At 41.2% G+C, this 24,080-nt stretch overlaps 1 protein-coding gene across 5 annotated transcripts; it reads left to right on the top strand.

Moving 5' to 3' along the window:
• Positions 1–5,809: 5,809 nt before the first annotated feature.
• On the top strand, positions 5,810–22,359 carry RNPC3 (RNA binding region (RNP1, RRM) containing 3). 5 transcript variants are annotated; one of them, XM_082227935.1, is made up of 15 exons: positions 5,810–5,996; positions 8,498–8,545; positions 9,787–9,905; positions 10,736–10,819; positions 12,036–12,147; positions 13,773–13,841; positions 14,751–14,890; positions 16,004–16,129; positions 16,455–16,591; positions 16,730–16,897; positions 17,104–17,198; positions 17,283–17,341; positions 18,056–18,188; positions 19,336–19,412; positions 21,159–22,359. In XM_082227935.1, exons 1-14 carry the CDS (start codon positions 5,826–5,828, stop codon positions 19,408–19,410), a joined length of 1,536 nt encoding a protein of 511 aa, XP_082084061.1. In that variant the 5' UTR covers positions 5,810–5,825; the 3' UTR covers positions 19,411–19,412; positions 21,159–22,359. The 5 variants fall into 5 exon arrangements, with proteins under 5 accessions (XP_082084061.1, XP_082084063.1, XP_082084064.1 ...); XM_082227937.1 differs by having other exon boundaries at positions 21,090–22,359; XM_082227938.1 differs by having other exon boundaries at positions 19,336–19,416; positions 22,133–22,359.
• The last annotated feature ends 1,721 nt before the right edge of the window (positions 22,360–24,080 follow it).

Raw genomic sequence — 24,080 nt, 5'->3', positions numbered from 1 at the left:
TAGAAAAAGAAGTGACAGAACTCACCATGAACTCACCATGTTCTCTTATAATGGCAATGGCACCCACCTGAGCGGTGCCAGAACTGAGTTCTAGTGAGTTCCAGCTGAAAAAAAGCGTTGTCCTGCACTACAGTCTTAACTACCCTAACCTAATGGTTTGGAAAACAGCTTGAAGCGGACTTTCATCTTTAATTCATTCATGTTTGCAAGAATATTGTGCCTTGACATGTATAATTGGAAACAGCACGAAGAGTCAGACCAGCTAGGCACATGACATGCACAAAGAAAGAAACGAGACTGTAAATCTTCTGCCTTGTAACATGCTCCCTTTTATCTCCGTAATACAGCATTATTGGTCCAGGCGCGATACAACTTCTCAGAAACAATTCCTTCCTATCATCCAGCTGCAGAAAAAACAGCGAGGAGTCTGGCCAGATGTGCAGGAAGGAGTGGGCAGGTTGTGCAAAGGGATGATGTGGCATGCACACTTTCCTCGAGGAACATGGAGCTGGGGAATAATTGTGCTTCCTAAGTTTATATTTCAACAGCGTCATCAGAACTAGAGGGATTAAAAGAGGGAGTGCAAGGGGTCAACTGAAAATTGAAAAAAAGAAAAAGAAAACTTTCCTTGGCAGTGTTGGTGTTTCATTTAGAGAAGTATAATAAAGCACAAGTTATATATTGGGGAGTTTTGACTCCGTCATTGTTTTATTTATAAATAGTGGATTAGCATATATGAATAGTACTTAAAAATTAAAGCAGCATTGTGCATCCTATCTTGCTAAGTTCCCCTTTCCTTTGCTTCAGCAAAACATCTGCAAAACATGTCTGTATGCAAACTTGCAACACTAAGACATACTAAACTTTGCTGAATGCATTACAGTGGTATCTCGGGTTACATACGCTTCAGGTTACATGCACTTCCGGTTACAGACTCCGCTAACCCAGAAATAGTACCTCGGTTTAAGAACTTTGCTTCAGGATGAGAACAGAAATCGAGCGGTGGCAGCAGGAGGCCCCATTAGCTAAAGTGGTGCTTCAGGTTAAGAACAGTTTCAGGTTAAGAACGGACCTCCAGAATGAATTAAGTACTTAACCCGAGGTACCACTGTATCCAGAACCTCGATTTTATTTGCTACAATAAACCCCTACTATGCAAGCAAAGTTGTTGTGTTTCTCTCACTCATATTGCAAAGTGAATCTCATAACATCCAAACTCAAAACCAACTCAGCTTATTGGCTTTTAAAAACACTTACAAGCAAAAAAATTACACTTTATATTAGGCAGTGAAATGCATGTCTTAACAGATTAAAGCATATACCGTATTTTTCGCTCTATAAGACGCACCAGACCACAAGACGCACCTAGTTTTTGGAGGAGGAAAACAAGAAAAAATAAATAAATTCTGAATCTCAGAAGCCAGAACAGCAAGAGGGATTGCTGCGCAGTGCTCTTGCTGTTCTGGCTTCTGGGATAGCTGCGCAGCCTGCATTCGCTCCATAAGACGCACACGAATTTCCCGTTACTTTTTAGGAGGGAAAAAGTGAGTCTTATAGAGCAAAAAATACGGTACATTTTATCATTGAATTTAGATCCAGATCCAGTCAAATGGCTGCAAACAGTATATTTTTGGTGATAAAAATGCAGGTTTTCATGAAGTAAACACAATGGTTTGAAAGGAAAAGATGAGTCACCTCCAAGGCTAGGCAAAATATGAATTTTAGGATTAATTTTGTCAACTGACAATTGCATGAATTGAATTCTAACACTGTTATTGCAATCATTTCCCCTCTAGGTCTGAATCTCAGGAATAACAAATAACGATAAGAGTCTTGCTAGAAATTCATGCAAATACTTTGTCAATGTGGGGACACTTTTGACTATTTATAAGTCATCACCTTAGCATCTAACCTCCCAGTATTTTCTCTCCCACACTTTTCTTGCCCTTAAGTGACGTGAGACATAAAGGTAAAGGTAAAGGACCCCTGGACAGTTAAGTCCAGTCAAAGGCGACCATGGGGTTGTGGAGCTCATCTTGCTTTCAGCCCAAGAGAGCTGGCGCTTGTCCACAGACAGCTTTCAGAGTCATGTGGCCAGCATCACTAAACCGCTTCTGGTGCAATGGAACACCATGACGGAAATCAGAGCGCACAGAAACGCTGTTTACCTTCCCGCCACAGTGGTACCTATTTATCTACTTGTACTGGCGTGCTTTTGAACTGCTAGGTTGACACAAGCTGGGACAGAGCAATGGGAGTTCACCCAGTCGCAGAATTCGAACCGCCGACCTTCTGATCAGCAAGCCCAAGAGGCTCAATGATTTCAATTACAGCGCCACCCGCATCCCTGTGATGTGAGACATAATGCCTACCAACACTACACTAAAGGTAAAGGTACCCCTAACCATTAGGTCCAGTCACGGACGACTCTGGGCTTGCGGCGCTCATCTCGCTCTATAGGCCAAGGGAGCTGGCATTTGTCATACCAATACCTATTTGTTAAGTTGTGGGTGAACATATCAGACGACACAGCGATTCTTCAAACAGCTCTTGTTTATTCACAGGCCAGGACAGAACTGAACTGAAGGGCTCAGTCAGCCTGCTTACATAGAGCTCCAATACCACGTTACTGTAACAACTTTCTAAAACTATCCAATCACTGAACGTCACTTTCGACCCTTCATTTGCATAACTATCTACAGTATCCCCCTGCTGGCCCAGGGTGAGAACTTCAGTACATAACACTATTTTTACATGGTGTCTGGGAATCATTGGCTATAACATCACATCAGGAATATGGCAGACCTACTGTTGCCTCAGAGAGCAGGCTGGCTCACTGTCTTTTAAATTCATGGTGACATTATTTTCTGGGAAATCACTGAATGTACAATGCTGACACCAACCCACTATTTCTTTACATTTGTTTTGCAAAATGGCTACCCACAATCAGCTTACAGTTTAAGGATATGCCAAACCATCCCTTTCCCCCTAGTCATCACCTTCACTTTCAACAGATCGGATTCTGTTTTTAGTTAATGTGAAAAATTACCCTAAAACAAAGACTCTTGTATCCTGAGAGTGGGTGGAGCATTTAAAAGGATTTACAAACGTCAAGTTCACTTGCACTTTTTATTTATCAGTGAGTGAAGATTAACGTGTTGTCCTGAAGGATGAACAACGTTTTTCAAACTTATTGTCTGAATAGGATTTTGACTTTGTTGTTATAATTTATCTTCTAAAGGATCTTGTAAGTTGGTTCTCATACAGTTAAGGCACAATGCAGGGTTTTGGAAAAACTGTGTCAGTTTCATTTATTTTCACTGAACAAAAGTAGCTTAGAGGAAAAGAAAACCCACACAAACGATTCATCCCACTTATCTCCCTGCAAACCGCTAAGAGGACAGAATATAACCCACAAATTCCTCTTCCCCGCTGCCAGAAAATCACAATGAAAGCCAAGTATTTTATACTGAATAATCAGATAACAGAATCTCCTTGTCCATTTTGATTTTCAAAATGGCAGGACCCTCAGTGTTTCTATATTCTGTTTTTGGAGTGCCTTTGATGTTCACTTCAAACTGAGAAGTGAAACTCAATCATATTATTGGAATTTCCAAAACTACCTACACAGATGAGACAGATAAGCTGACTCTAAAGCAAAACTCAATTTTATCTAATAACCCATCCAGGGTTGCTCTACATTTCACTAGTGAACTCGGCCAGGAAAAGGAGTTCTGGGGAGCTATGGGGATGGTCTTACAGAATTTTAAAAGCCACACTTTCCTGCCACTAACAGAATAAACCATTTTCAAAGTCTTTGTCAGCCTCAATATTCCACATTGCAACTTATATTCTATATATTCTGTATACTTCTTGTCTAAGCAAGGCAGGCTATAATATTAAGTAGGATAAGAAAGCCCAAATTCTGAAATAACCTTGAAAAGTAGTAAGTGGGACAGATGGTGGTGGTGATGATGATGGCAGCAACTCTCATTCTAGAGGTGCTCATGGTGTAAAAGATAAACAGCTTTATGGAAGACCCCACAACCTGCATGATATTCTGATATACAGATTGGAGGGTTTACTGCTGGATCTTAGCCACTTCCGCAAACAAAATGAATCAACCCAATATTCATGAGTTTTTTAAATGTCATGTTGATGGTCCGAGCAAATCCAGGTTTGTTCAGAAGTGATTCCCATCAATTTCAATGTGGCTCTCCATCAGATAAGTGTGCATTAGGATTGTAGCCATAAAATGCAACGTTTATCTTTGATGAGCGTCATCTGTGCTTAGAGGCAATGCATTTTGGCTTATATATCCTGTTACTATTTTAGTGTTTGATGCACACATGGCTAGATTTTGAATAGAAGAGTATGTAACGTTGATGAAGTGATTTCATAGTGCTTTCCACATTTTTAAAATTAAGCTTTCATTCAGGCCAAAGCCTGCCATTCATTCTACAACCTATAGTGACAGACACCCTCTGTGATTTATGAAGAGCTATAGTGACGAGTCAGTCACATTTCTAACCCCCCCCCCAAACAAAGTGGAAGAAAACGTAGCTACTAGTGAGTGAGATTCTTCTTGTGCATTAAATTCTGAATTACTAGTAAGAAATATGTGCAATGCTGTCTTTAACAGAGAGAGCCCTTATGCTGTATCTTATATAAACATCAGCTTCTTTCTTACTTCTAACGACAGAGAACAGACCTAAATTCTATCTAAATGCCAAGAGGAGGAAAATAGGCACAGCTGTATCTACAGTAGAAAAAGAGTGGGGCACCTCTCAGGATTCATAATTTTATAGAAGCGTCTATCCGATTCTGCGACCTTTTAGCCTTTTTTCTTTTTCGGTTAATTAAAAGCAGTCCCTGATTAATCAGGCAACACATTTTCTTTTTTTTAAAAAAAGTCAGCTGTTTTAAATATATCTGCAACAGATTGTGCATGATCTGAGAGCAGCACGTCTCCACCCTTCATAATTTGGTATGCAAAACGTATGTGGATTGACTCAGTGAATTAATCAAAAAGAGATAAGGATAGATGGATTAAATCAGTAAATTAATCAAAAAGCCATAAGGACAGATCGGCTGGAAATTTATTTAAAAACCTTTGTTTACCAGTCTTTGACCAGAGGAATAACGTTAAAGATTTAAAAATAGAAGCAAGACCCGCACAGCATCAGCTTCCATTATTCTCTACTGAAGCAAAGAGCGATGGCTTTTTGTTTCTCATCCTTGGGTCCCCAGCTGTTGTTGGACAACAACTCCCATCACCCCTGATCGTTGATACTGCTTGCTAAGGGTTCATGGGAATTGTAGTCCAACAATAGGTGGGTGGGGAGGATCCTAAGTTTGAGAACAGAGAAGGCTGGAAACCGACCTGAAGCCGCTTCGCTTTACTACCGCCAGCACTTGAACACTTCCGCCCACTGGGACCTTTCTTTCCCCTACAGCGCATGCCCAATCCAAAGGGCATCTAGAGAAACAGCTTAAACTTCCGGTGCTAAACTGAACGCAGGCATCCGCCATGAACACTCTGTGGGTATTATTAGACAGTCTATAAACAACTTCTTTTTCTTCATCATCATCATCACCACTGCCACAGGCGAAAAGTCTTCCGCTCGTCTGCTATCAAAGGGCAAAGCAGCCCTCCATTTCGATTGAGTACCGCAGTTCTTCGTCGAAAGAGCGACGGGACGGTCCCTTTGGTCCTCGCCCTCCTGAGAACGCCTTCACTCTCGCGAGGTTCTCCGAGGTTTTCCTTCCCGGCGGTTGGCGTCAGGGGCTGCAGGGCGCATGCTCAGTCCGTGCGGCGAGGCGACATGGCGGCGCCCAGCTCGGAGCAGACGGCCCGGCCGCTGCGACCGGGGAGAAGCGGGCGGATCCTGCTGGTGCGGCACCTCCCCGCCTCGCTGACGGCTTCGGAGAAGGAGAGCTTGCTGAGGCACTTCGGGGCCGCTTCCGTGCGGGTCCTGTCCGACCGCGGGAGGCTGGTAGGGAAGGCGCGGCCGGGGCGGGCGGCCGGGGCGTGAAATGCCGCCCTCGGGGGGCTGCTGCCGCCTGAGGCAGCCGCGGTGCCAGAGCCGCCTCTGGCGTTAGGCAGACGGAGGCAGCTGCCTCGGGCGGCAGAAGAAGCTTCTAAGGTTGCAGAACCAGTGCCGGATTCAGTGGCGTAGCGTGGGTTGTCAGCACCCGGGGCAAGGCAAGTAATTTGCGCCCCCTAACCCGTGGATTTGCGCCCCCTAACCCTAACCCCTAGATGTTGCGCCTGGTGCGGCCGGCACCCACCCCCTGCACCCCCCACGCTACGCCACTGACCGGATTTACGTATAAGCTAAACAAGCTCAGGGGTCAGCAAACCCTTTCAGCTGGGGGGCCGGTCCACTGTCCCTCAGACCTTGTGGGGGGCCGGACTATGTTTTGGAAGGGGGGGGGAATGAGCGAATTACTATGCCCCACAGATAACCCAGAGATGCATTTTAAATAATAGGACACATTCTACTCATGTAAAAAGACGCTGATTCCCAGACCGTCCCTGGGCCAGATTTAGAAGGCGATTGGGCAGGATCCAGTCCCTGGGCCTTAGTTTGCCTACCCATGAGCTTAGGGCCCCACTCTCTTGTGCCCCCCCCCCATATACTTCTTCTTAATTGTATTTCAGTTCAACAATTACTTTGACATATTTTGTTACGTGCAAATGGCTTTAGATACCATAAATTACCATATAGCATATATTCAACGCAAAAAACAGCGACAATTTGTTGTTGACAAAGGACAGCTGGACATATAAAGGCCCCCATTACCTTCAGTAGCTCAGGGCCTCATCAAACCTAAATCCAGCCCTGGGTAGAAGCCGCGGCAGAAGCAGTGTCAGTTTTGGCTGGAGCTGAGCATGCCCTGAGACCCCTGGGTATAGGGCGTTATATAAATTCAATTAATGATAATAATAATTTCACCCGGATTCACCGCTTCTCTACCAGAATGTGGCAGGTGGAGAACCAGGGGCAGGAAGGTCAGGCAAGGTGGCGCCTTCTTGTTTTGCCTTAAGCCTTGATAGGAACACCACCTATGCCACCCAGGGGGGTCCGGCTGGTGTCTTCACTGTACACCTTTAGGCGCCAGGTGAAAGCATTCCTCTCCAAAAAGGCTTTTGGCTGATTGACATCTGATGCCCTTTTAAAATGTGTTCTGAAAGCGGGGGGGGGGGCGAGGATTATGGGGTTGTTTTTGTTTTTATTGCATGTTTTCTGTTTTGTTCTGTTTTTATATTGTGATCAGTGCTAGATTCACATATAAGCTAAACAAACTATAGCTTAGGGCACCACTCTCTTAGGGGCCCCAAAAAAATGTAAAGGAAAAAACCTGGATGTACATTTCCAAAATATAAGAGAAAAACAAATAAAATAAAACCTACATACAGCAACAGTGTTTTGTGTTGTGTAGGCTCCGATGATGTAAGTAATGGGCCCCGCCTGCTCTAAAATATCACTGGTTTGCTCATTTCTATATATAGGGTGCCTATATTGTGCATGGACTGGTTGCTTGGCAACTTATGCAAATGTCTTTAGATACCTATTAGGTCCATAAATTACCATATAGCATAAATTCATCACAAAAAAGCGACAATTTGTTGTTGAGAAAGGACAGCTGGACATATAAGAGGCCCCCATTACCTTCAGTAGCTTAGGGCCTCAACAAACCTAAATCCGGCCCGGATTGTGATGTTAACGTGGAGAATGGACCTGAAATCTATGATTATAGGGCAGCGCACGAAAGTAATAAATAAATAATACTAACATGCTTGTTGGTATGTGTGTGGATAGATAAATTGATATACACGCACACTTTGACCATTTGTTAACATCTGGCACATATATTTATTGTATCAAATTATAGACCACTTGCTTTAAAATAGTAATACAATAATAATAATAATGATCTCAAAGTGTTGTGTGATAAGAGTTAAAAATAAAATACAATGGCCAGTGTGGTGTTGCACACTAAACCAAATGTTGGGTTAGTGCAGCAGCAGAAAGGACCAGGGAGGAGCAAAGTGTCTGGGAGCTTCTCTTTTGGAGCCTGCTCACAAAGCCAAGTTTCTTCTATTTTCGTGCCTGCTTATATTAAGAGTGCCATGCAAAGCGGCTCAAGATATATCTACAAATGTCTATGAGTAACCTCTACTCAGAATGCAGAGCAGCGTAAAGTGGCAATCATGTATTTACTGAAAACTAGGAAACTGGTTAAATAGGGGATTCGGAGCTGATTAGAAAACTGGACTCAAAAAGTACTGATTCCACGTCTTAGACTCTTTCTTGGTGTTCCAGTTCTAACAAGGGGAGGAGAAAGAAAGATGGTTGCCCTTCCTGCTTTGCCTTTAGGTGCAGCCACATTCACGTTTAAAATTCTGCAATACATTGGATAATTTGTGTGTTAATGTTCTCTCTGCTTATATTGGAAATTCAACGTTTGGCATGTTCTTTCCCCCCCTCAGAAACACACTGCTTTTGCTACTTTTCCGGATGAAAATGCAGCTACTCAGGTGTGTATTTGAGACCATTACAGATCTTCTTTCTTTTATTAGTTTATTTCTTTTCTGCTGTAGTGTTCTATGGCTGTAGGTCAAGATGTCTGCCTTTCAATACAGAAACAAAGTGTTGAAGATAAGTCTAAGGCTGCAGTCTTAACCCTGCTTACCTGGGGAGAAAACCCCATTGATTTCGATGAGATTTATTTCTGAGGATTGGGTTGTAAGGCTGTGATTGTTTGCATATCTACTTAGAATAAACTCCATTAAGATTGGAGGGAGGACTTGCATTAGAGCATTCATGCCTGGATAAGTTTCTTCCAAAATGCTTTAGATAATTATATATTTAGGTTTTGTTAGAAAACAGCAAGGACACTTTAGCAAATGAATATTAACTGTTAGCCTAAAGGCAACAGTGTATGGTACTGATGACTGTCTGTACATATTAGATGCTAATATTAAAACAGGTCTGCTTAACTTCTAAATGTGCAAATGCAGGCTACCCGCTAAGTGTTCAAGACTGTAAAGCAGGCTTCCTCAACCTCGGCCCTCCAGATATTTTGTGACTACAGTTCCCATCATCCCTGACCACTGGTCCTGCTAGCTAGGGATCATGGCAGTTGTAGGCCAAAAACATCTAGAGGGCCCAGTCTGAGGAAGCCTGCTGTAGAGAAACAGAAAATATATTGAGTTGCTTAGCTTTATATTTTACAGCTCTTTCTGTATTAAGATGACAGACATTCTGTTGTCATCTTAACTTTGCCTCTCCTAACTTCTATCGTCTATCTAACTTAAAAGTGTAAAATCCTTGGAGTAGGAAATTTATAAAAGATATGCATAAGATATCTATAAGTAACTTACATTATCGGAACAGAAGTATAAGTTTCAGTGTCCAGTTCAAGAACTGGCAAGAAAGCAATTAAATCCCATAGTCATTAACAGTGCAATTTTCTGCATGTGTAGCAAGACTTTTCTGCAATGAGAAGTAATTCTCACTGATTTTCAGCATGCCTTTCTCGCTGGTAAGTTGGTATAAAATTGTAGGCAACGGTCGGGACATTATCCATTTTGGTCATTAAGAGGGATTAAATGGAAAGGTATTGCTCTTCCCCCAAACAAATTTCTATCCGTGTTACTTAGTTTTTAGGCAAAGTAAATTGCAAGAGGGGAGAAGAAAGGAATAAACCGAGAAGTTGATGGGTCAGAGTGCGTTTTAAATGTTAGTTGATTTAACTGCATGTTGTGTTCAATTGAAGGCTTTATCGAGATTGCATCAGCTGAACCTTCTAGGCCACACTCTGGTAGTTGAATATGCAAAGGACCAAGACAGTGTTTGTGCACTTAGCCAATCTTCTGAAAGCGAGAAGGACAAAAGGTATGTAGATGCTTCTGTATTTTCAAATTCAGTGGTCTTATAAAATATTTCTAAGATTCTTGAAAGTATTTTCCAAAAACTCCTTCAAACTTTGCTGTGGTGAATCCAGGAGGATCCAGGTTGTTTCTTCAGATCCCATTCTATTAATACTGTAGATCTGAAGTGCAAGAAGCAAGTACTAGTGAATACAGTAGGACTTCCAAGTAAGTGGGGTTCGGATTACAGCCTTATTTAGGCTGGGTTCCTGTGGTTACATAGCAGATATGCTTTTCCACTCCATTTTTACTGTGTGACCATCATACTGGGGAGATCTTGACACATTCAAAGATAAATTTTGGTCAGATTGTCTAGGACTGGGACTGGAGAAGTTAGGAGTTCTGCCACAAAGACAATTCTGTTTGATTTATTTTTTTCCACTGAGCAAACATAGGAAGGGAAGAGAAGTGAGCAGAATCAAAAATACAGATTTTTACATATACGGTTCATCTTATTCACCACCTTTATTGGAATATAAATTACGGCTACCTCACAGAATTCAACAACTGAACAAAATAGATTTGAGTGGGGATTCATATTTATGAGCCAAAATTGGAGTTATGACTTCATAGAAACTGCCATATCTAGTCATTTATATTGTGTTATGTTTACCCCTATTACTATTGTCCTTCATTTGGTATTTTTTTCCAAATAGATGTTGCACAAGTAAAGAATGAACAACAACAAGTTTTCTTGGCGACTTTTTTTTAATGCGCTTTATGTCCAAACACAGTGGTGTTCATTTACAGTTAGGGTTATTTCAACATACCGCATTGCTCTTGTGTGTGTTTTAGCCTTGAAGAACCAGTGAAAGAAGAGAAAGAACAGAAAGATCTAGGCTGCCTCAAGATAGAAAGTGGAATTGCTCCTAGCCATGGGTTAGTACTTGAGTTCTGATTTTGTATACAAAAATTGTTGTTGAATCCTAGCCTTTAAACCATTTGTGAACGTGTTTAGGCAAACATATGAGAGACCAGTAATATTTTCTTAGCTTGGTTTCCAAGAATAAATCACATCCTCTCTGTTCCTACAATTATATCACTACCCTTTTCTTAGTACAGTGGTGCCTCGCAAGACGAAATTAATTCGTTCCGCGAGTTTTTTCGTCTAGCGAATTTTTCGTCTTGGGAAGCACGGTGTCAGAAAAGTTTTGGGAAAGCTTCAAAAATCGCCAAAAACCTCAAAAAAGGCTACCACACCGCGTTCTATGAGTTGCTCCTCGAAGTCAAGTCGCAACTGTATTAACGGTGTTAAGAAAAAGGAAGCAAACTTGCAAAAAACGCAAGACGTTTTCGTCTTGCGAAGCAAGCCCATAGGGAAATTCGTCTTGCGAAGCAGCTCAAAAACCGCAAAACCCTTTCGTCTAGCGAGTTTTTCGTCTTGCGAGGCATTCGTCTTGCGGGGCACCACTGTACGTTTTTTTCCTGCTTCTGATTAAAACAGAAGTAGCTAACCTGCAGTTTGTCAGATGCTGTTTACCTCCAGCTCCCGTTGGCCCCAGTCAGTAAGCAATAGTTCAGAGTCTAGCAACTTTGGGAGAACTAATGTTAGATACTTGCATGGATGTGGAACTTTCAGTAGATGTGATAAGCAACAGAGCAGATTTGTGTGCTAAAAAGATTGCCACACTTAGTTTTCTGAGGGCTCCACAAACCTCTGTCTGCAGATATTTGTTGCCTGTCACTATTATTGCATATGGATTGGTATTTAAGAGCTACTACGAGTGTGTAGCAGTTTGCTCACACACATTTTTTCCTACTGCGTATTTGCATTGAGTAAGGGTTAGGCCAGGTGACCTCCCAGTTCTATGATCAACATGCTTTTGAAATTCCCTTTAGTTTCAAATGTCTCCTGTAGTGTTGGGAGCTGCTGTTCGACAAAGAGAAGCATTACAATCCTGTGGTTGGTAAATATTTTTATTAATCCCTGGATATCATGGAATCAGTCTCTCATGTTTCAGAATTGCTGGTATGTGAGCTAGGGGTTTCTTTGTTTGGTGCTTTTAAACTCTAAATATTGAACTCTTCTGCATAGTGAAGCTTTTTTTTTAATAGGTTTGAATTGTTTCTAAGGTTGGTTTGTTTCCCCTCACAGGTTAACTTTCCCTATAAATTCTTGCCTCAAATATCGATATCCCCCGCCTTCCAGTACAATCCTAGCCAACATAGCAAATGCCTTGGCAAGTGTGCCTAAGTTTTATGTGCAGGTAAGTGTAAATCCTCGTCCCCAACCTAAATTCAATACATAAACCCTATACTAGTATGGGATTACTAGTATGGTATTGCCAAATTGTTATTTTAAGCAGCTGTAAATTATTGACTAGGGCTTATGTCCTGTATCTGCTTCTTTGAAATAAGCTCCATTGATCTCAGTGGGACTTACTTTTGTATAGGATTCTGCTGTGAATGTTGCATCGCTCCACTCCTAATTGAGTTTGTAGTGGCATCAATTAATTTGAAAGTGACTGCAAAGGAGCTCACAAAGACTTTCAGTATGAGTTATTGGATCACCTTTAGCAGTAAGAATATTTTTAGTATGTTCTCATAAGCACTGTTTTCAGCCATCAAAGCTATTAAGCTATGGTCTGAAGGCACCATACAGCTACCACCTTGCTCAATATATGCATGCCTGTCAATGCCAGTACTGGCTTTTGGATCACATGTGTGCCATCGTGGATTCCATGGCAGAAGTAGGTAAGGTATACGTGTTCATTGCAGAATCTAGGGGTGGTTTTGCTCAGTGTCTTAAGTGACAAATCACATGGTTCTTTAAATTTTCTTTCCAATAATTTTTTTTTAAAGGCCAAACTTCTAGTCCATATTGTTAGATGCTTGGAAGTATGTAACCATGTTTTCAAATATGTCCAAACTAGTTGATATTGTTTTACTGCCTAGGTCAAGATTTTACACCGTTTCTGTTATAATTGTTGTACATATATCTCCCTGTATTGCCAAATTATTTTATCTCAGTATCCCATCTCCCTGTGAGAAAAAAGCCCTTAAATAAATCACATTAGGTAGATATATTAAATCTAGTTCTGTCTGGCAAGCACAACTTATTATAACTTGTAGAATTATTCATTTTTTATGGTTCCAGAATTTTATGTCATGTATTCTACTCACTATTGATGCAGAGTAGAACTCCAAAGTATAGTTAGCAGAGTAAAAACTTAAATACGTTGCAAGATTCCCAAAAAATAGACCAGAGGCATTTCATCCAGCAGAGCTTTACTGCTACCAAAGGCAAATGAGCATAATGGTCACAAATCTAATACATTCAGGATTGGCACTGTCCATAAGAAATCCAGTTGCAGCAGACCTCACTTAAACTTACAATAACTTATAATAAGACTAAACCTTAACACTAAGCATACTATGTACAGAACACCACACCCAGGCTCCTTCTGGCCTCTTATTATAGTCAGTATGACCTTGACAGAAAGAGATAAGAGAACCAGTTTAAGCCAGCTGTATGCAGCTTCTCTGAAGGAATAACCCAAACATCATGAACCTTCTGCTTGTTTCTTTCTTTCTGCTTGTTTCTTTCACTTGAATTAATTAGAATAGGAAAGAGCTCTACACATCAGATCAATACTTTCTGTGCTAAGAAATGCAAAGTGACATTTTAATCTTCAGATGAAACATTTCCTGCCCATTAGCTATGGCAAATATAAAACCATTATAAAATACCCAACAAGTTTGGTTTATGTGGGATACTTGAACGGTTGTGGCAAGGATAATATTTGTCCCATGACAATTAATGGCATGTTTATTCAAGTATTCATCTTTGAGTACTTGGAGAAGATGCTAAGTTGCTCTGGTTATCTTTCAGGTTTTGCATCTTATGAACAAAATGAATCTTCCCCCTCCCTTTGGGCCAGTTACTCCTCGACCTCCTATGGTATGAAACTGTTACTACTTGAAGCACTGTGAATAAATGCAACATTGTACAGTGGTACCTCGGGTTACAAACACTTTGGGTTACAGACTCCGCTAACCCAGAAGTAGTACCTCGGGTTAAGAAATTTACCTCAGGATGAGAACAGAAATCGTGTGCCAGTGGCAATGGGAGGCCCATTAGCTAAAGTGGTACCTCAGGTTAAGAACGGTTTCAGGTTAAGAATGGACCTTTGGAGCAAATTAAGTTTGTAACCAGAGGTACCACTGTATTTATAGTTTTAAGATACCCCTTTCTTTAGCATTTTTGGCTAGGATGCAAGTAGGAGTGTGAACCTAGTGGCATTTTTGGCTTTCCCCCCTTGAACAGCTGATTATCATGCCATATCAAACTACTTTTGCAACTCCTCAGTTAGAAGTGTCACTCCATCTTTGGGTCCTGCTCTTCATTATCAGGTGGACCATAAAAGGTGTGCTTTGAAAAATATAATGGGAATTTCCTATCATTACTGAAATATAAGTTCAACATATTGAGTTGTATATTGACTCTTCTCAGAAGAAGAAGAAGAAGAGATGCAATGGTGGGATAAATTGTACCATAAATATTCTTAACCTTGTTCTTTCCTCAGTCTCCACTCTTGACCTATATTCCCTGGTTGTGCTGCAGGAGTGATGCAGTAGCTATGGCCTTTTGTCCAAACCCTTTCTTATCAGTGCCCACAAGAGGGTATGTGATAATCTAATGTCAAAAACTAGACTGTGGTGCAGAACACTTGCTTGTTGAGTACTGTATATATTCTCTCTCTCTCTCTCTCTCTCTCTCTCACTCACACACACACACACACACACACTTGCATTTGAACTGTTAACAACTGAAATACCAAAAAGGTTGTACATTTTATTCTTCCTTTAGTATGAAGAGTATATCCCTTTACCCCCTCCCATTCCTCCTCTGCCTCCTGAGGAACCTCCTTTGCCTGAAGAGGAGGACAGCCAGGACTCGAACAAAGATGAATCTGAGTATGAAAGTGCTGATGAAGAGGAAAAAGAAAGGTTAGTGATATTTTGTAGCCTGCTGCTCCCTGCGTAAAAGTTGGTGTCCTTGTTTTTCTCTGCCTGCAAAGAGTTAGTGATATTTTGCAGTCGAAGAAGAAGACGACGACGAAGCAGCTGCCACCCACCTGACTGGATTTCCACAGCCACTCTGGGTGGCTCCCAACAAAATAAAACTGTAAAAGTTAGCAAATAGTTAAACTATGGGATTGGAACCCATAGTTTAGGAATTACCTGTGCCTTAGCAATCGATGTCTCTGTCTCTTTCTCTCTTGAATACATAGCAGTAACATAGAAGCCCACTTTAGTACCAACTAGATTTCTTTTAACAAGCAGTAAATATATTTTCAACTAATTTTAAACCTTGCTAAAAGTATTTCAAAAGTATATTTTAACCATAATTGAGTATCAAGGTAGGGTTTTTTGTTTTTTTTTTAAATACTCTTTTCTTAAAATAGTGCATGTTGTGTGGTGCTTCCGGCAAATAGTTACATCTCGTATCCATTAAATATATATCCCCAAAGCTTTTGGCCTTGCCCTTGAAGACCTATAGAGCATGGAATCAACTGATGTAATTCAAAGAAATGAATAGGTAGGGAAAGCATACCTCAGCCTTAACTTGATAGGGGTTAATTTGGTCTGTAGACCCTGCAAAATTGATCTCAGTTTCAGATGCCCCCTTCTTCCCATCCCTTTCTTATAGCAAGTTTAGATCTGAGAAATAGCCTCTTCCCCTCGTGTGTGGTGAGGTTTGAGCTTCACTGGACTTCATCAGCACATTATCTTTCAGAGAAACTGAAACCAAAGGAGACAGCTGCTCTGGCTGCTCCTTCTCTTTCATTTACCAGACTCTTCTCAGGGCAGTGGTGTGTGTTTCCCAATCAGTTCTCCCCAGTTCTCCGTCTACCAGGGTTCAGAGTGGAAGAAATGGCAGAGTAGTCAACATCAGCTTGTCTGCAGCAGGCATCTACTAAATAGAGTCTTCTTTTAAAAGCCAAACTCTAAAACCCTGAGGGCGGGAGGTTTGTTTCATTGATAAGTTTAACTCTCCCCCCATATTTTCTGTTGAAATGCCTTTTTTCCAATAAAGTATTCAATGTGTTAATAATTCAGATTTACAAAGTTGATGGAATTGGCAACCCTCCAACCCAAACGACGGATCCCAACAAAACCGCACCGTACAAGAAAAAAGAGAAAGATCAAAGACTTATTAAATGTCTCCCAGCTTGCTTCCCACAGGTATGGATATATGAGTATTGAATGTGGATCATTGCTATGTAATGAGTACATAGATATCTTGAGAAATTACCTGACTGAACTGTCAGAAATATTCAGCAAGTAAAAATATAGATTGTCCAGCGGTGTGATTGTATATAGCACTATATTGTAAGAAAAAAACAGTATTACCAGAATATTGCTTGCAACTCTTACCTGTAACGTGCTTAGCAACCCTTTTTGCAATCCCTTTAAAGAAATGTAAAATCATTAAGGAGTAAACAATTCTGTGCATAATCTTTCTTGTAAAGAAGCTTTAAGCGAAGCTTTATATTGTCTTTTTGAACAGCAATTTGCACCCAGCCCTGTCGCCTTCGGATGTGTTTGAGCAGCCGCACCCTGTAGGTCTCAAAAAAATTGAATTTCACATATCTTCAGAGAGCCCTGGCATTCTTCAGAAAAGCTTGGCGGAGCAGCATAACAATGGTATGCTGTGTGTGTCAATTAAAACATGTTCATATGTACATGGATTGTAGCACGTTATCTTGTATTTAATTTGATTGAGGTCACTTGTGTCTCAGGATCATGTCCCAACTAAACGTTCTCTGTGTTTAATTGTCTTAGACATCTATGCAGCCATTGATGAAATATCTGGTGAAGGGTTTGGAAAAATCTTACCCGCTCTCCGTTCCAGTCATAAAGAAGAGACAGAAGAGGAAGGAGAAGACGATGAAATACCTTCGGAATTTGTTTCTAAAAGAGAGCTAGAAAAAGGCAGAGTCTCCCATAAAGGTGATTTTATTACCATTAATTTTTTTTATGACACGCAGTGAGGATGTTGCTTTATTTAAATGTGATGAGCTTGTTTGGCTATATTGCTTAGTTGATTTGGGTTTTTTTCACATAAAATATACATTCTGTTGAGAATTAATTATTTAATTAAGCCTATTGGCTAAAATAGAGATTACAGCTATATATTTTTTTTTTCTGTGCTCAAGAAATGGAAACTCTTGCTGTCTTCAGAAATTATGAGCCCGGTGAGCCAAATTGTAGAATTTACGTGAAGAATCTCTCTAAACAAGTTCAAGAAAGGGTAAGTGGGAATTGAGCAGAAAGTGTTTGGTTCCTTCCGCAGAAGTAGCTAACTCTTCCTGCTCTGCTTTTATTTAAATCCCAGGATTTGAAGTTTATCTTTGGAAGATACGTTGACTTTTCATCAGAAACTGAACGTATAATGTAAGTGATGGCTGGGTGACTTCTTCCGTAGGTTGAGCCGCTCTTGACTTGGTGAGCCAAATGATATATCCATGAACTTGTATGTTTCCGCCTATTTTCCAGTAGAGGAGTCCAGCACCCTTTTTAATGAAAGACTATAGTGAGGATCATAGAGGATAATGAAACATTAGGATTGAGAGCAGCAGGGTGGGCATGGGGAGGGCCTATACCACTTGTGGCAATAGAGAGAGAAGCCGCCACTGGGGGTGTAGAAGGAGAGAGTCAAGTCAGAGAAATGTGGCTGAGAAAGTGAGATTGTGGGAAGGGATAAATTGTGCACTGGGAAAAAAATAGGGCATGGAGAAAGGAATTAGGAGAATTGGGAAGATAGCTAAGGATGTTGCAAAGGAGGGGTTTGGGAAGAGAGTAGACTTGTACCAAGTGAGGATGCTGTTCTTTTAAGAGAACTGTAATTCTATTACAGAATGTTGTTCTAGTAACAGAACTGCAATTTTATTCCATGGGTGCCACAGCTTGGGAAACTGAAATGTATAGTGATGTATCAGAAGATACCTGTTTTGTCAGAATCGGGCAAGAACCTGAGCAGGCTGTTTGTACAGCAGGACTCTTCTGTAGTCCTATTGAGAACTACTGAAACAAATCATGGCTCCTTCCTTCATCTGTTGCGATATGTACTGGGCAGCTGAAGCATTTACGTCTTGCAATTTATCCTAGGTTCGATATACGCTTAATGAAAGAAGGCCGTATGAAAGGACAAGCATTTGTTGGGCTTCCCAATGAAGGAGCAGCTGCAAAAGCTTTGAAAGAAGTCAATGGATATGTTTTATTTGACAAGCCTATGGTGGTCGTATCCTTTTCTTAAAATAAAGAAAAGCTTTCCGTTTCAGTTTCAGTTAAATATTGGGCCTGCTTTTAGAATCTTGCTTTTGGTAGCAAGGTTTCTCTGCAAATTATTTGTCCCCATTTAAATTGTAGGCAAACAGAAGACATGGTTGTTGCAGCGCAGGTGAGAGGGAGGGGAGCGAACCAGAGTCCTTCACTCATTTGTCCTTTTCCTGTGTTCCTCGGTCCTCTCCACTGCCACCAAAGGAATACACTTATTTTCCTGGCTGCCTTTGCTAAAACAGCCCTCAAACGTTTGTCTCCTACATAGTTCTCTGCAGCCAGCTTCTTGTACTTAGTTGAGTGGAACACAGTGAAGTCATGGAGTGAAAATCAAGGCCAGGCACAGGCAAACTCTGCCCGTCCAGATGTTTGGGACTACAATTTCCATCATCCCCAGCTAACGACCAGTGGTCAGGGATGATGGGAATTGTAGCCCCAAACATCTGGACGGGCAGAGTTTGCATACGCCTCATCAAGGCAATCAGACCATCCACAAATTTTGTTTTTTGCTTTTAAAAAATGGAAAACCAGTTATTAAAACAGTTACTGGCCCATTTTGCACATGACAGTAAGACAGGGCTGTTGGACTCCCAACACACATCAGCCTCAACCAACATGGCCAGTGGTCAGGAATGATGGGAGTCACAGTCCAGAAATAGCTGGAGGGGCCACAGCTCCCACCTCCGTAGTAAGCCATAGTCAGAAATAAACCATAGCTTATCATGAACAAAAGTGTACTAGTTTCATGCTGCTCATTGTCTCCTGATTCACATACACCCCTCCAACTCCACCCACCACTCCAGTCTCTTCTCCATTCCTCTTTCCGGCTCCACAATGTCTTGGTTCTGGTTGCATCAACACAGCAACAATTATTTTAACGTACATCTTTCTCTGCAGCACTAAGAAGGCAAAGTGAGGTAGATTTTTCTCCCATCTCCAGCTGAGGCGGTCTAACAAGCTTTTTTAGTTTTAATAAATAGAGATTGAGAAGTATCGTAATTTTGTGATGCTTTTGTGTCCCATAGTCTTTGTTTCTTGCATCCCCCCCCCCACCGCTTATAAATTGTTAACGCTTGCCATCAAGACTTTTATTCCTTAATAAAACCAAGCAATTTGCTCGATCTGCAAGACCAAAGCCGGATCCCAAAGAGGAAAGGAGAAAAGAGAAGGGGAGAAGACCCTGAAGGTAAGTAAACTCCCTTGTATTCCATTTTGCCCTAACTTAAAAAAATGCAAAGCACAGAGAGCATGGCTGCGTTGCGTCTGAACTGGTAAACCTGACTTAGACTTGACTTAGAAAACTAGGTGGTGAGATGCGTTCCCTACTAGCCTCCTTCCTGATGCGCCAGCTTTCGATGTGCAACAGGAATCTCCTTGTGTGAGCAACGTTCCATCAATGTGTCATCGAAGTGGTACAATCCAGACACAGGTTTGCTTTCCGGTGACAAACACGCCTTGACCACCAACAGGAGCTGGTTTAAGAAAAGACTTCTAACTTCTGCTTGATCAACACAGCAGCACGTTTTTTCTTTCTGGCTGAGAATTTTTTTAATAAATATAACCTTTTGCATTCATTGTGTCATCAGTCATAGAATGTCAGAGTGCAAACGAATTTGGTCTTTGGACTCCTCTTCCACTGTTCTCCTAGAACTGTGGGGTCTCTGGCCCTTGATCTAAGATCAAGTTGTATGGCTGCTACAATCGCTTTGTTATCATTTATGATACTGCATGTTTTATGTTTGTAAACTGCCCCTAGCATTTTGTTTCTTGAAGATGCAATAACTAACAGCAGGTGGCCCTAGGCGCAGATGCACATTCATTTTAAAAAAAGACACATCTAGCCAGTCAAGTATGCTTGTAGTATTGCAAATGACCATCTGGAAGCAAATCGGAGCGTTGGTTTTGAGTGTTTTCATCCGTATTTTCCAGTAATCACAACGTTCATTTTTGTTTACCAGCCTGAATTGCTGATGGTCATAGACCGGGGGGGGGGGGGGGCTGGCAAATTGCAGGTTGAGCATGCTGCTGAAGTTTGACCTTTATAAATAAAATTGCATTCTGTTGTGTTACTGGCTTCCATAACCTTTGCTAAAATGATTGTATAATTTCCATCAGTTGTTTGGCAAAAATAGCTACAGATGAAAATAATGTATCCATTGTATTGCAGTGTCTTTTTAAAGATGGATATTTCTTATTGCTGCGGTCCTGTAGCTTTGGTAGCCAGTCAGAAATTGTGCTTGCCTTCCTCCTCCTGAAGGGGGAGGGACAGATTTTCGTCTCTGACTTTCTTTGCCTCTGCATAACAGCAGAGGAAAGTTTCTGTCTCCTTCCAAGTTTGTCTCTCTCCAAGGATCAGTGCAAGATTGGGGAAATTCCTCTTTTTCTCTCCTCCCCTGATCTCACCAGAATAGCAAATGTGCAGCACAGTGCCATAAGCAGGAGATAGGCTCCACTCAAGGAATACGAATGTTACAAAAACCACTCTTTCCCGATTGGTTTTTATGCTTAAAAAAGGAGCAAAAGTAGCAGACAAAAGTTGTCTCATGATAAGTGGCCTCCTGATGCATCATTTCCCAGAAAACATTTTTAAAGATATATTTGTTATGGCTGGGTAGCCAGCAGAATTGTAGCGGGACCATGCTAATACATTCTAGAGCTGGCTAACTTCTAGCAAAAACTACATTGGAGACAGAAATGCTTAGCTTTTGAACATGGCAAAAAGCCAGAATTCTGGTGCATATTCTGGCATTGTACTGATCAAATAGTTAATACTATATTCTTTGTATTGGATTCAGAGCTGTTCTCCCGAGTTCCTGGTGCATTTGGTCTGAAGATTTAAAAATTGACCACTGTTTTAAAATAGGTAGTCTAAAGAATGAAAGCTGTAACAGAGAATAAAAGGATTAAACCGCATTCTGCTGTTCTTCTTTAGAAACATTCCTGCCTAAATACTGCAGTAATACTGTGTCATGCAAAGTGTATCCTTTCTTGCTGTATCCTTTTTTTGTATATATACATCTTTTTTTCTAGTATAAGGTTCTGGTGTTCTCTTAGCATTGCTCTAGGTGGTCATCTAGCAGATCTCTAGTAATAGTTTGTTATTTTACTAAACATAGCCCCTGTTTGTTAACTTATCAGGGTACCCATGGAAGTTTATAGCCTTAAAATGTACTTTAAAAAAAAATCCTCATATTAACAGTAGCGCAATTTTGGGCTGCCAGGCCTTCAGCAAGTGTAAACCTCTCTGCTTACGTTGGTAGAGTTTTAAATGCTGTTTACCAACTGAAGATCTGGCCTCAACTCTATATTTTTAACCATCTTCCAATCTCATGGTGTCCAGAGGAAAACAGCAACACCTCCATAGCAAATACAATATGCATCTTTAGCTGCTTTTTTGTAATCCTCCTTACTGGATAGAGAGCAGCAAGTGAAGCGGTATAAATGGAGCAAACTAAATGATCTTCTGCTTAGTCTTTCTTGCTGCTTTCTAATTTGTTCTCAGGCTAGCACGTTACAGTAAAATACAGCTGTTCCAGAGACAGTTTTAGCCTTGGATCCCTTAGAACTCAAAACCACAGCCCTGCAAAAAGAAATGCTCTTTCCATTTACAAGAGGGGTCTGCATGGGTCCCATCCTGATGGGATGTTGCTAACTTTTTTCCTGCAGCCGTCCCCTATTGCATTCCATACTCTTCCTAATGGTCCCCCAAACCCCTGGAACAGCTTTTGCTGGCTGTAGGGTGTTTTTGAGGGAAGACGGATTTGGTAAAAATTCCCTCCCTCTTTGCCCATAGCAGGAGCAGACTTTTGCTCACGAGCTCTCCATCCTAGTTTTTCTTATTATCCAAACTTTTCAGTCTTCCACTTTAGAAATGTGTGTTTTCAATGCACCTTTAAATCGTTCCAGGTTCGTTTTGAGTTCCCTGTCTTTCAAGCTCTGGAAAGAAGATCCACGGTCGGCCGAACTATTCAACAGTGCGTAAAAGCATTTAACATGTATTTAAAACACGACAGAAATGTTCTGCTAACCTTAGGTGTGTTGTGTACTTTTAAACAATGGAAGACCTTCCAGCAAGTCACATAGTGGAGGTGGAAAATGTTTCAATTAAAGATCTAATAAATTATTCACTTTTGCATTGTTTCTGTGTTCTTTTTTCTTTGCCAAGCATTCATCTGTTTTCACACAGCCAATGACATTCAATCACCATACCATAACCCTGTTTTCAGCTCAAAAGCATATTCTCCTGTTCTATCACTTCACTTCCCTAAGATACTTGAATAACTGTGCAGATTGGAAGCTTGAGACCCTGAGGCTCGGAGTAGAAAACTCCCCATATTCATTCTTAAAATGGAAGAGGAAGATTCCTGTCAGCGCTTGTCCTACTTCAGAAATGCAAATATTAAAATGCAGCTGGAATTAAGTTAGGGTGGGACAGACTTGCCCATCCCTATTCCCACATGGATGTTTCAAGGTAGGAAGGAGGGAATAGCTCAGTAGGGCACAGGACTCTTAATCTCGGGGGTCGTGGGTTCGAACCCCACATTGGGCAAAAGATTCCTACACTGCAGGGGGGTTAGACTAGATGACCCTTGTGGTCCTTTCCAACTCTACAATTCTGTGTGGATTATTTAGGCTAATGCTGGAGAAATCTTAAGGAAACTGCTCTAAAGCATCACAAATAAATTGAGTACTTGCAAGGTGGAGGGACGGCCACTTTCCCTTCTTGTTTTAACACACTCTGCAGCTATTCCAAGCATATTTACACTGTATCGCCTCTGCCACACCCTTTAAAATTATTTTTAAAATTGTGCAATTGTATGTCCAAAGGGCCAGATTATTATTTTTTAAAAATGGCTGCATCCATGTTGTATCGGTGAGGATAGCTCTCTTTTTGTCCATACAGTGTGGTTTTGTACATAGTTACACAAGAAATATTTTTACCCAGTAGGGTGGTGGTGCTGAGCTTTGAAGCTGCCCAAGCAAAAGGAAGAGGCAACAACGTTGTCCCATCTCCAAAGTGCAATGATTGAATCAGTCCTTAAAGATTGGGATCAATGGGATGAAGGAGGGAGAATTACGCTAAATGGTATTTTACGATCACAGTTTTTGGAGCACAGACGAAACGCCACAGTGCTTCTGCAGCAGCACAACCAGATACCTTCATCTGCCCTAGTTGCAACAAAACATGTCTCTCCCATATCCGGTCTCTACAGCCACAGCAGGCGCTGTAACTCCCCAACGCTTCGACCACCCCTGAAGGCTCACTCTTCCATTGTCTTCCGACGCAGAGGGATGCCAATGTTCCATTCCAAAGATTGCTTCAGTGGGATGAAGAAAGGTCGCATTACATCAAAATTGGAGGCCAAGCCAAAATCCTCTAACTTTTCCTATATTAAGCACAGGATCTCTCTAAATGTCTTCCATGTAATTAGGTATGACAGCGGTCCTGTTCCTTGGGCACCGAAAAGTAATGAGCGATAACAGAAGGAGGATGAATGTTCTTACTAGAGCTGAAGGCCGCATTTGTGTCTCAATAGTCATTTCCCAACACTAGGCTGATACCTGCACCTAAATTCAAAAACCCATTCCTGGATATTCATTACAAACTCGCCAAGACCGTTTTTTTTTTTATTATTCAACAAAAAGCTGAAACGTGCTACTAAAACGAAACAAAAAACAATGCCAATTGCTATGTTGTCGCTCCTGTCTTTAAAAAGTAGCTTGCAAATATCTCGGTAGAGCAGGAGGCTCTTAACCTGAGGTTTGTGGGTTTGAGCCCCATGTTGCAGAGGGGTGGATTAGATGACCCTTGTGGTCCCTTCCAACTCTTATAATTCCAAAGGAAATAAACAAC

The sequence above is a fragment of the Podarcis vaucheri genome (genome assembly GCF_965113315.1).
Source record: "Podarcis vaucheri genome assembly, chromosome: 6".
NCBI lineage: Eukaryota > Metazoa > Chordata > Lepidosauria > Squamata > Lacertidae > Podarcis > Podarcis vaucheri.
The sequence above is the reverse complement of the archived record's forward strand: the minus strand, read 5'-3'. Positions and strand labels throughout refer to the sequence as shown.